This window comes from Gigantopelta aegis, chromosome 10, assembly GCF_016097555.1.
Source record: "Gigantopelta aegis isolate Gae_Host chromosome 10, Gae_host_genome, whole genome shotgun sequence".
NCBI classification, from domain to species: Eukaryota; Metazoa; Mollusca; class Gastropoda; order Neomphalida; family Peltospiridae; genus Gigantopelta; species Gigantopelta aegis.
The window spans coordinates 15,235,653-15,249,074 of record NC_054708.1 but is presented as its reverse complement, the minus strand read 5'-3'; the positions used below and the strand labels follow the sequence as shown (position 1 = coordinate 15,249,074).

The 13,422-nt window shown below is 33.2% G+C and overlaps 1 protein-coding gene across 1 annotated transcript in view; it reads left to right on the top strand.

The window, feature by feature from the left end:
• The window catches only part of LOC121382760 (collagen alpha-1(I) chain-like), a 118,559-nt gene that overhangs the window by 63,523 nt on the left and 41,614 nt on the right, over positions 1-13,422 (top strand). The window contains exons 12-28 of the mRNA XM_041512339.1: positions 567-620; positions 1,142-1,249; positions 2,124-2,177; positions 2,788-2,832; positions 3,547-3,600; positions 4,632-4,676; positions 5,346-5,399; positions 5,824-5,922; positions 7,118-7,162; positions 7,816-7,869; positions 9,336-9,380; positions 9,846-10,007; positions 10,462-10,515; positions 11,204-11,257; positions 11,613-11,657; positions 12,228-12,380; positions 13,181-13,234. Of these exons, the coding sequence (XP_041368273.1) occupies positions 567-620; positions 1,142-1,249; positions 2,124-2,177; positions 2,788-2,832; positions 3,547-3,600; positions 4,632-4,676; positions 5,346-5,399; positions 5,824-5,922; positions 7,118-7,162; positions 7,816-7,869; positions 9,336-9,380; positions 9,846-10,007; positions 10,462-10,515; positions 11,204-11,257; positions 11,613-11,657; positions 12,228-12,380; positions 13,181-13,234 (1,179 nt within the window). The remainder of the gene's footprint in view (positions 1-566; positions 621-1,141; positions 1,250-2,123; positions 2,178-2,787; positions 2,833-3,546; positions 3,601-4,631; positions 4,677-5,345; positions 5,400-5,823; positions 5,923-7,117; positions 7,163-7,815; positions 7,870-9,335; positions 9,381-9,845; positions 10,008-10,461; positions 10,516-11,203; positions 11,258-11,612; positions 11,658-12,227; positions 12,381-13,180; positions 13,235-13,422) is intronic.

Below are 13,422 nucleotides of genomic sequence, written 5' to 3'. Positions count from 1 at the left end.
CGTTATTAACAAATCTGAGAAAGGCAATTTAAGTGCGCGAAAGATCGCCTATCATTTTGGTGTAGGACGTTCTCAGATTAATTCTATTTTAAAAAGGAAAGCTGATGTTCTGGCCGATTTTGACAGTAATGTTTCAGCCAAAAGAAGAAGGCAAAAGAAAGCAACAGACAATGAATGATGACATAAACAAGCTAGTGTGGGAATGGTTTAAAAATGCGACATTTTTTTTATATAACAGTTGTGATATTCTTTAATATATGAGTTCTAATTTTGAACTTGTGTATAAGGGTCACCTCTCTATAACGGCCACTTTTGTCAGGTCTCTTGGGTGGCCGTTATATACAGGTTTGACTGTGTGTATATATATATATATGTATATATATATATATAAAACAATTAGTGAATATTAATTTCATATAATAATTGATACTTTGCAAAAACATAACTAGATTCCTGCTATTTGTTTAAGTTTCAGAGATAATTTGACAAAATGTCTTAGCACCCACAGGTAGCTCTTTAAACCCTGCTGAATTACAATGTATTTATGTATTTGTTTTATTATCCAGGGTCCACTTGGTCCAATGGGAATGCCAGGACCCCCAGGACCAATAGGCAAAAGGGTAAGTTTTAAAAAAATTTCCCTCCCCCTTATAAAGTATAGAAAGAGTTGTTGAGAAAATCATTAAGGTGACAAACCCTTGTTTTTAAACACTACAACATATTTCTCTTCCCTCTTCCTTACAAAGTATAGAAAGTGTTATTTGGAAAACACTATTAATAAAAAATACTGGCCAAAATATTATTATATATTTAATGTGTTGAAGGTAAATTCAAATGTGTATAAATACAACAGACCTAAAAGTTCTTTTATTTGGTAAACCGATTATTTGTTTACTTTTTATATAGATGAGTTTTTTTTATTTTGTAAAGCCAAGTACTTTTTTTCACAACCTATTTTTAAAAGTTAATAAATACAGAACAGGCAAAATATTATTATATATTTAATACATATTGAGGCTAACTCATATAAATACAACAGGTAAACCAATTATTTATTTATTTATTTATTAGTAGAATAAACTGTTTCTTAGAAACATTATTTTGCTAATTAAATTGTTATTTATGTGTCAATAATCTTCAGGGCAAGCCAGGTCATGATGGACAACGTGGCATGATGGGTCAGCCTGGAGAGAAAGGTATCCCAGGGTTCCCTGGAATTCCAGGAATTCCTGGACCAAAGGGTCACAGGGTGAGATGTATTGAACTTACTAATCAAGATTTTGTAAAGGGTGGTCACAATTCTAAAAAAGGCAATTTGAGTTTGCTGAAGATAAATGGTTGAGCACCCAAAGGGAGTGAGATCTACAGGAAGTTTGGAGGTACTCTCCCTTGGAACATTTCAAAATAAAAATGGTTGGAGATGTGTTTTCAGGGTAATTTAGTGTTGTATATTGTAAATGATGAATTAAAAAAAAAAAAGGCTTTAAAAAAGACACTTAAAACAGGAGGTTGGGGGTGGTGGTGGTGGTGGGGGGGGGGGGGGTCAGAGTTTTTTAATATTCCAGGGATGCCTGGTGTCAAAGGTCAATAGTTGAGGGTGGGATTAGCGATTAGTGAAATTTTGAAAGTAGAAATACAAGCAAGTTGTAAAGATTGAACATTAATGTTATTGATTGATTGATTGATTGATTATTCAATAGTTTTTTTTGTAATTCTTAATTGTGTACTAGATTTTTTTTAAATGTCATTTTCAAGTACAGAAGCTTATAAACTGCCAGCTGAGTGGAGTAAACAGAAGTGTATAGAAAGCTAGTCATATTGCATGAAAAAATATATGATATACACACAGCAATACATACATTAAGTGGTTTAGAAATAACATTTTCACATGTATTATATTTATTATGTTCATATACCTTATAGGTCTCGACATGGATATGCTAAGAATCTGTTATGTTAAACACAATATAAAGTGTCAAAAAATAATATAAACTGAATATAAATATAGTATTCTATTTGTAATTCTCAGCCTGCCTTGCCTTTGTTTAGGAAGGGTATTATGTAATTAGTTCTGGTCTTGCAAGGAAGACATGTGTTTTAACTTCACTTTATGAATGTTTCAGGGGTTGACCGGTAGTCCAGGTCAGATGGGACCCATGGGGTCAGAAGGAGATCAGGTGAGTATTAATAATAATAATAATAATAATAGATTTTTAATTCAGATTAGTGATCCATAGAACATAATTAAACATCACAAACAAAACTTATTACATAATATACAGTAGCTTGTGCCAGCGATTTACACATACAGATTTGACATACACACTTGTACACCGCAAGTGGGCAAGTAGGTTGATGTCAGTAATAACTAAATTTACACACACATACATACACACATGCACACGCTTACACAGACACAGATTTGACAACTTTCACACACATTTTCCTCATTCTTTGTGCATGGCGTGTACATACTCCCCACATACACACACATACATACAATACACACACATACAGATAAATACATACATGTACAGATGCACATACAGACACAAACAACACATTCAATCACATCATTCATAAATATGCACATACACACATACATGTGCATACACATACACATGTGCGTGATTCACACCACACACACACATGCAAAACACACACATTAAATATATTCTGATTAATGAAATACTGCATAAATGTAATTTGTTTATTCTGAACCCAGTTTAGTTGTATGTACCTGTATGTTAAATCTATCTGACCATTTTTTTACTTTTTACTTTCTAGGGAGATCCAGGAGAGCCTGGTCCACCAGGACCCCAAGGTGAACCGGTAAAGTTTTAAACATTTCTTCACTAAACTGTGGTTTAATAATGTAAAGTTTTAAACATTTCTTTACTAAACTGTGCTTTAATGAGGCAAAGTTTTTAACATTTCTTTACAAAACAGTGTTTTAATGATTTAAACATATCTTTATAAAACAGTGTTTTAATAATTTAAACATTTCTTTACAAAACAGTGTTTTAATGATGTAAACTTTTCTGTACAAAACAGTGTTTTAATGATGTACAGTTTAAAACATTTCTTTACAATACAGTGCTTTAATGATGTAAAGTTTTAAACATTTCTTTACAAAACAGTGTTATAATGATGTAGAGTTTAAAACATCTTTACACAAGGGTTTTTAAGTGATGTAAATTTTAAAACATTTCTTTACAAAACAGTGTTTTAATGATATAAAGTTTAAAACATTTCTTTACAAAACAGTGTTTTAATAATATTTTTGCTTATTATTTACTTGTACAAGTATGTAGTAAGTCAAAGTTTTTGACAATAACCTATCTAAAATGATGTAAATTTTTTGTCGTTTTATTTCTCAAAAATTAGTTAATATTTTATGTAGTCATCCGTTTTTAGTATGGCCGACTACTATTCATGGTTGACATAAACATGAAAACTAAACTAGGTTAGGTTAATCATAGGAAAAAAATTGTGTGTTTTCCTAAAATTTCACATTTATATTGTAACTGATTTGTTGTTTTTCAGGGTATCCGTGGATTCATGGGACCAAGAGGACGAGCGGGATCTGTGGGACCACCGGTGAGTTTGCTTTGTATTAACTATATTTCATATAATACATTGGGGTTTTGTCTCGACTTTATGAAGAAAAGAGGCGAGATATGGGTAGTAATTATCCAATGGTGGCAGCAACTTTTGTGTTAAAGTTTAACATTGAAGTTTCGCATTTACATCAGTTTCTCACAAACTACAAGTCCTAGGTCAGTGAATCTTGGTTTATAATTGCACCTGTGTATGTTCATCAAAGTGCACCAAAAAGGTTTATGGTAGGCAAGACATTTAATTCTGCGGTATTCTTCCTTATACATAAATCAGTGCAATAAAAAGCAAAAACATGTATTTTGTGTATAATATATTATTCCTTACATATCCTTATTTTGCTTACTTTAGTTACTATAAGTCAGAATTACCATTTGTTTGACATCCAATAGCCGATGATTAATTAATCAATGTACTCTAGTGGTGTTGTTAATTAAACAAAACAAACTTTAAACTTTTAAGCTTACTTTAATTCATTATTTGAATCCACCATGCCACCTATGTATCAAACAATAGTGGGTATTTTATTTTTATAAACATTGTAAAAACCAGTAATAAGAACATTATATTACTATGAGCCCAACACTGATTTAGTATTTCTATTTACTTTTTGTGCATTATATTCCACATTTTGCAAATAATCATAAAAGAGGCCTAGGTTTTGAGTAGGTGGTCACAGAAGGGCATTTGACTAGTAACTAAGAGGGCAGTGGCATAGGAAGGTGCCAAAAAGTGTGTGTGGGGGGGGCACACTTTTATATTTACACACTTTTACACTATTATAAAGCAAATATAAAGCAAAATATCTCAAAAGTGGGGAGCCACATGCCCCCCCCCCCCTCCCCCCGCTTCCTACGCCAGTGGAGGGTGGGCAAGATAGTTTAACAATTAAATGTGTTACTGGGTATTTCTTTTACATATGTGATTTTGCTTATTTTAATGTTAAATATATTTTAGTTAAACGTTTCAGTCTTGTGCAGCATGGAATAACTGATATATTTACTGTGTTTCAGGGTTTGCCAGGAAACGAAGGTGGAGATGGTCCAAAAGGAAATTCTGTATGTATGCCTAATGATTCATAAACATTGATTATATAGATAATAGTTATTATAGTTAGGCCATCAGTTGTAAAACATTAAAGGTGCCAAGTTGTAATCAAATATCAGAAGATAATATCACATACGTTTTCATTTCCAATAAAGGTTATTTCAGTTTTACAAACATTTTTGAAAATCCAGCATTAAAATTGCTTTTTGATTAAAAGAATAAACTCTCTTCATTTACAATCTGTCCTGGGTCAGTCCCCTGGCTATCCAGGGACAGGACCCGGGACAGACATGCTTGAAACCTTCGTGGTATATGAGCATGTTAAAATTACCCACAACCCACAACCATTTTCAATCTGTCCTGGGTCAGTCCCCTGGCTATCCAGGGACAGGACCCGGGACAGACATGCTTGAAACCTTCGTGGTATATGAGCATGTTAAAATTACCCACAACCCACAACCATTTTCAATCTGTCCTGGGTCAGTCCCTTGGCTATCCAGGGACAGGACCCGGGACAGACATGCTTGAAACCTTCGTGGTATATGAGCATGTTAAAATGACCCGCAACTACAACCATTTACAAACCCTGTCAAGATTATTTGAACTACAGTAAAAGAAAATGAATTCCTGTTGTCATTTTAAATCCATCTTTTGTTAATGATTCTGTTTTTATTTTCCAGGGACCGCTTGGACCACCTGGTGCCCCAGGGAATCCTGGTCCCCCTGGCGCATCTGTAAGTATTGGTATCCATGGTGATGGTAAATTAACCAAAATCTCAATCTTGTTCTACAGATCTGGTTAAAACATGATCAAATTTTTTTTTACAATTATATTCACAGAAAAGAAAAAAAGAAAATGCATAGTTGAAAAATGTATTTATATACTCAATGTGTAAATACTTTAAATAAAACATGGAACAATGTCATTATGAAAATAATATTTCGTTTCTGGAACTGGGTTTTTTTTTGGTGGTGAGTACAAAAATAAATTAACTGTATGTTCTGTAAGTTGTAATGTGCAGTGTAACACAAACATATGTACTAGAACTGAATGTAATGTGAATTTATATTTATTTCTTTACCTGTGCTCTTTGTATAACAGTCATGTGTATGTGAAGAGAATTTATGGCTCTTTGAAGAGTGGTCTTTACGTTGCAGGGGCCACCTGGTCCAGTTGGTTCTATTGGTCCTGCTGGAATCCCTGGATCTGTTGGAAAACCGGGCCTGCCTGGAGCATCTGGATCTTTAGGAGCACCGGTTAGTAGCTGTATTACTATTTATTATATTACTATTCATTATGTTACTATTTATTATGGATTTATTATATTACTATTTATTATGTTACTATTTATTATATTACTGTTTATTATATTACTGTTTATTATATTACTATTTATTAATTACTATTTATCATATTACTATTTATTATATTACTATATAATATATTACTATTTATTATGTTACTATTTATTATATTACTATTTATTATTTTACTAGTCATTATGTTACTATTTAAAGGTCAGGTGTAGTACAGTGAAATACCTCTAAACTGGATACTCATGGAACAAAGAAAAAAAGTCCAGTAAACAGGGTATCTGGTTTAGAGAGGTTATGTTCTGTGCTCGTATTTCTAACTGGACCATGAAAAACTTCCGACTTTGAGGGAATTCTAGATTACAGAGGGTCCAATTTAGAGGGGTTTCACTGTAGCTACTTTCTGTTTGCATATAGTTTTCCTGTTAGCTGTAAGTCATCATATATGCACAGTTACTTTATCTCTAAAGTTATGCTTTCAGTCCTATTTAATTATAGTTTCTTTATATTAGCTGATCCTGGGCAGCTTTTCTGTCATATATCTTAACTTATATCTAGAGGGGGGCGAGACTTAGCGCAGTGGTAAAGTGTTCACTTGATGTGTGGTCGGGTTGGGATCGATCCCTGTCAGTAGGCCTATTGGACTATTTCTCGCTCCAGCCAGTGCACCACAACTGGCATATCAAAGGCAGTGGTATGTGTTATCCTGTTTATGGCATGGTGCATATAAAAGATCCCTTGCTGCTTATCGAAAAGAGTAGCCCATGAAGTGGCGACAGCGGGTTTCCTCCCTCAATATCTGTGTGGTCCTTAACCATATGTCCGACGACATATAACCGTAAATAAAATGTGTTGAGTGTGTCGTTAAATAAAACATTTCCTTCTTTATATCTAGGCTAAACATGTCTGGGCCTTAAGTGGATTGGTCATACACACAGAGAACCCTGCCTAATTGCCTTATTAGTTGTCGTTTATATAATATAAAATAGTATCTCTTCAATTCCAATAAGTAGTTAATTCTAATTACTGTTTCTGAGATGTAGGTTTTTTTTAGTGCCGATGTAAGGTGAAGGTTGTTGATCTGAGAAAAAAAACCCCACCCATTTAAACCTTTTGTTTTCTCTGTCACTTTTTACAGGGCCAGCCAGGATCAGCGGGAGCATCAGGGCAAAAAGGAGATGCTGTAAGTTGTAAATTAATTGATTGATTGATTTATTCATCCGTTCGTTCGTGTAATCGTCCATTCATTTCTTCATTCCTTTCTTTCTTGCTTCCTTCATTATTCATTTCTTCCTTCCTTCATTTGTTTGTTCATTGTTTGTTTATGCAGGCACTTATTCATTCATATTTTAATTTCTTCATTCAGTTACCATTTCATTTATTCGTTCACCTGTTAATTTATTCATTTATTTTTCAATTTGTTCATTCATTCATTCATTCATTCATTCTTTCATTCATATATTTTGATTCTAATAGAATTAGACATGTCACTCTTCCTAATAAATATCCAGCTAGATGACTCATCCATTCATTCATTCATTCATTCATTCATTCATTCATTCATTCATTCATCCATTCATCCATTCATTCATTCATCCATCCATTCATTCATGCATTCATTCATTCATTCATTTTCATTAACTTGTTCATGTTGATTCATCCATCCATCCATCCATCCATCCATTAATGCATTCATTCATTTAATATTTTATTCACTCATTCATTCATTATTATATTCATCCATTTTAGTTCCTGTTGTGTATAGAACACCAATTTCTACCTAGATTACCTACAGGTTGTTTTTTTCAAATTTTTATAAATAATTATATTTTCCAGGGTCCTATGGGACTTCAAGGAATTATTGGATACCCAGGAACACGTGGAGTGAAGGTATTATTTATATTATGCTTGTATTAAAGACTTGTTGAATGAAATGACTATCCTCGAGTAATCATGAACCGGTCTGTTAATGCACTGTAATGTACAATTGATTTGATGAAATAATGTTTTACTCTTTTCAATTTATTATCAAAATCAACCAACAAATGATAATACATGTGTATTCATGTCAGTTTCTGTTGTGAAGAGATTAAATGTATGTCATAGTCTAATGTTGACATTCTTCAGATACACCTGTAAACCGTGCTATTGTTTTTCAAGAATGATGCATGTCACATGACATCAACAAAACTCTTATGCAATGAATCTGTGAAGCCGACAAGATTTTGACAATGTCAGTGGTGTAAAACAGTTGTTTCTTTAAGTTTGTTTAATATTACATATTATTTAATATAGTGCATACAGTGCAAAATGGCGGTTGTGTATACCAGGGATGGGAATTTTCCTCGTATCAGCTGTTTTCCTCTCATGGAACATTGTGTTTCCTTGCATTTTAATCCTCCTTTCTTCCAAAATGTGTCAGATGGCACATATTTTAACCTAGGATTTCAAGAATTTCCGGGACCACTCTAGATTTCCTTGTTTTCCCACCCCTGGTATACAATTCCCTATGTATAAAAATATTTCGAATGTCTACATGTCTTTTCCTCATTTGTGCTCTTTGTTTTGGGAAGGTTTTCTTAATTCAACAAAATCATTCCAATGTCAGGGTTCACATGTATGTAGATTCCTTAAAAACAAGTCATATAGGGTAGCCCGGTTCATAGTGTTTCATGATACTTTTTTTTATTTTTTCAAATGTGTCATACTGGACCATTGCTACAAATGTATAGCATGAGTTTGTGCTTTTCAAAATGGAATGTAATATAATTTACATCTTAAACTGACATTAAAAATAATATATAATTTTTGCTATAATGAATATTTATTTTAGGCATTGAAATGTGTGATGTTCCTGAGATTCTGGTTTTTTTTCAAAATTTAATGCAATATTATTTTATAATACATGTACATGTATTAGTATAAATAAATTAATGTTTTAAAGGGACATACCCTAGTTTTTAAACACTAAGGCATATTTTTGACTATTACAACCGTTTTTGATAACTGAAATCATACTTTACTAGATTTTATGGTTTAGATTATCAATTTTTGTCCATTCGAAGTGTTTTTGGTCATCGTGGTGTTTTTAATATCACAAAGTGAATTTCTCATATTTTTTTAAATGCACATGCGTCTGAGAAGTAACAGTTATGGGAGTCGAGTTTTAGTCTATTTTTAGAAGATATTTCACCATTTCAAAGTCACAGACTCTTGTTTCACTCATTTGTAACTTTATCCAAATGTGTTACAGGTTTGTAGAATAACGAAACGTAGTGTTAATTTTCACGGGTTGAAACTAGGATCTGTCCCGTTAATGAATGTAATGAATTTATATTTGTATGTTTTTTCCACAGGGTGATAGTGGACCAAGAGGACCGTTCGGTGATAAGGGAGACAAGGTAACTTTTATAAGACTTGATACAGTTAACATCAAACTTCTCTCAAAGGTTCAAAAAGGTCATGGTCAGCTTTTGAGGAGGCTCTTGGACATAATCACCGATTGTCCAAATTTAAGTTATACATATTCAATACATTTAATACCCACTGTCCTGGACAGACAGCCCAGATAGCTGAGGTGTATGCCCAGGGCAGCATGCTTGAACCGTAATTGGATATAAGCACGAAAATAAGTATAAATGAATGAATAATGAATACATTAATATGTTGAAATAAATAGCATAACCAAATACACATGTACTAAAATAAATACTAAATAAAAACAGAAATGAAACCAAAATACACATTGTGCTATAGTACATAATATAATGCACATTTGTTAAAATTTTCTTTTAACCACATGACCTTAAGGTGGATTCATAGGCAAGCAATAATATTGAATGATGAATCATTTAATTTAATTTTAGGGTGCACCTGGTCTTGATGGGGCCACAGGATCCTTTGGGACCAAAGGCGACAAGGGCATAAAGGGAACACCAGGCCCCACGGGAATTGAAGGTGTGGAGGGGCCTAAGGGAGACTATGGCCCACCTGGTGAAAATGGAATTCCAGGACCACCGGGAGAAAAGGTAACTGAAATGATTTTATTCATATTCATATATTGCTCATCTACACTGGAGCACAGAAGGGTTAATTCTCCCTTCTTGTGATTATATTGATGATGATGATGATGATGATGATGGTGATGATGATGGTGTTGATGATGGTGTTGATGATGATGGTGGTGGTTGTGGTGGTGGTGGTGATGATGATGGTGTTGATGATGATTATAGTTATGAGGATGCTGATACTGATGTTATTAATGATGATATGTTAATGCTGATGCTAATGTTATTTATGCTGATGGTGATGATACTGATGATGTTGCCACTGTTGATTTTGATGCTTTTGCTAATGATATCAATGTTGATGATGTTCATGATGATGTTGCTGCCGATTATAATGTTAATGCTGCTGATGATAAACACATTTCATTTTAAATAAAAATTAATATTCTGATATATTTTTTGTCTTCTTTTTTAGGGTAGAATTGGTATCCCAGGATTCCCAGGATATCCTGGTCCTATTGGAGAGAAGGTAAATACCATTTCATTTATAGGTTTGTCACATTAAATTAGACAATAGGAAGCCCTTTCAATTACATATGTTACAGTTTAGAAATAAAACCAGTGGCGGATCAGGGGGAAGGGGGGGGGGAGGGGCAGGGGCCTGGACCCTCTCCTAAATTTTGTGACAGTTATAATTTTATTATGTATTAATTTTCTTCTTTTTTTACGATCTGCTCCAAACCTCCCCCAAAGTTCCATTGGCATTCTGCCTCATGTCATTGGGGCCCCCCCTAAATGGATTTTCTGGATATGCCGCTGAAAACTATGTTAAAATAAATAATATGGAAAAAAAATATTTCACTTTTTTGGCAGAGTATTAATGAATATACTTAAACAAGAAACTCTTAACAGTTCTGTGAAAATGTTACTTTAATACTTACATTTCAATTTTTATTTGATTAAATGTCACATTATGATTCTTATTCCTGCTTTACAGCATCAACTTTCGCATTAAAGTTTTTTGTTAAAGTTTCACATTTAGATCTGTTTCTTACAAACTATAATTAAATAGATCAATGAAACTTGATTTACAGTATGGATGTTTATCACAGTGCACCTAAAATGTTTATAGTAGGCGAGACATTTAATTCCACAGAATTCTTGTTACTATGTTAAATATATTTTCCAACTTTTGTCTAATGTATTGTTCATTCCAGGGAAGTCGAGGTCGGAATGGAAGACGCGGTAGACGAGGCTCCAGAGGAAAGCCGGTAACACTGAATTTTTCTCTTTTTTTAAACTAAATTTTAATATTTGTATTAAATAAAAATGAAATGGCTTTTTTTTGTTTTGTTAAAGCATATTTTAATAATATTTTTTTAGTAGGCATGTAGACACATTTATCTTAATTTGACACTCATATCATTTATTATAATTATATTTTAATGCTATTTTAGTTGTTAATTATTTTTAAAAATGATTAAACCATTCTCCGTATTAATTATTTTTTAAGACGATTAAATATTGTCCATTTATTTAATTGTTTTTCAAACATACTAAATTGTGACATCTAATGTTGTATAATAAATACTAAGTATGTTGGGTTTTTTCTATTTTCTGAAATAGGGATTGCCTGGCCAAATAGGAGAGAGAGGAGAACCAGGAATGAGGGTAAGTATGCCATGAAAAAAACGTCAATATAATTATCAGGCACATGTGCAGGAAATTGTGCTGGAGAGGGTTTAGAATAGCAAGCAAAGTTTTTAGGGGAGGGGTGGATCATGTTTTCCCAGAAAATACATAGAAAAAAAAGAAGAAAATGTGCATGGGCAGGGGGGTTCAACCTCCAATCCACCCCCCACCCCCCTAAGCACATTTACCTGTTTATATACCAGTAATCATAGTCATTACATATTGCACACAAAATGAAAACCATATCGAATAACAGTGAATAATCCTATTAAATACATGTAGATATTTAGTATAATACATTATTACCTGAAGTTTAATGTTGTTTCTTTAATTATTGAGCAGGTTTTCAAATATTGGGCTAACCTTTTGTTTTTAAAATGAAGTGATAAAAATATGATATGATTAAAAAAAAAAATTCATAATCTCCTATTTTACTTTATGGTACTAATCTTCCATTTCTAATTTAATAATTGTTGCAAATAGTAGTAACCGACATTAATATGCAGATATTGATCTTATGTAAAGTAACACTTAATTTTCTAACTACAGGGACAGCGAGGAGAGAGGGGCAAACAGGGCATCCCTGGTCCATTTGGACCTAAGGGTGAGCCTGGTCAATCAGGACCCCCCGGTTTTCAGGGCGAACAGGGTATTCAAGGTTTGCCTGGACCCCCAGGACTGATGGGACCACCAGGAGGACCTGTAAGTATATATAGCTTTACTTTCTGTGATATACACAAGGTAGAGATAGAAAAGAAATTAAATAAAATACTGTACTTTTTTTTTTAAATAAAGTTGTAAAAAAAATATTTTTAAATAAAGTTGTAACAATTTTTTTTTTTAAAAGAAGATTTTGGTTGTTTTATTTTTCTAATTATGGATTAAAACATATTCATATGCTAATTTATTTTTAAATATATTAATATTTAAAATTTTATATGGGTATGAATTAAACATGCTCCAACTTTTGACTTCACCAAGCCAGTAAGTGTGTTTGACCGGCCTCGGTGGCGTCGTGGTTAAGCCATCGGACTACAGGCTGGTAGGTACAGGGTTCGCAGCCCGATACCGGCTCCAACCCAGAGCGAGTTCTTAAGGGCTCAATGGGTAGGTGTATGGCCACTACACCCTCTTCTCTCTTACTAACCACTAACCAACTAACAACTAACCCACTGTCCTGGACAGACAGCCCAGATAGCTGAGCTGTGTGCCCAGGACAGCGTGCTTGAACTTTAATTGGATATAAGCACGAAAATAAGTTGAAATGAAATGAGTGTGTTTGTATATGAAAGGTTCAATAAAAAGAAATTTCATATTAAAATGTTGATCTGCATGTGTTCATCACTGTGTTTAATGAGAAACACAGCGATCTTTTATTGCTTTACAATGCAGCTTCATCTGCTGACTATACTAGAATGATGAAATAGAAATTCCAGGATTAAATAGTGAAATTCTACTTACAATTGTAATGCTTATCTTGATGATTGTGTGTTTTTCCCTAGGGTTTGCCAGGAAAGGATGGTTTCCCTGGACTGAACGGTGATCGTGGTGAGTCGGTAAGTGAGTTTGTAGTGAAAGCTTAGCTTTGTTTAATATAATTATAAATAAACTTATCAACAAATTTACTGCAGTTTTATATGACAGAGAACTCAAGTTTGGGTGTTGTTGTTTTTTTGAAATATGAAAGGAGTTTTGTAATTCTTTCATACATATGGACATAATAAGTTTTACTGTAAAAACTGCA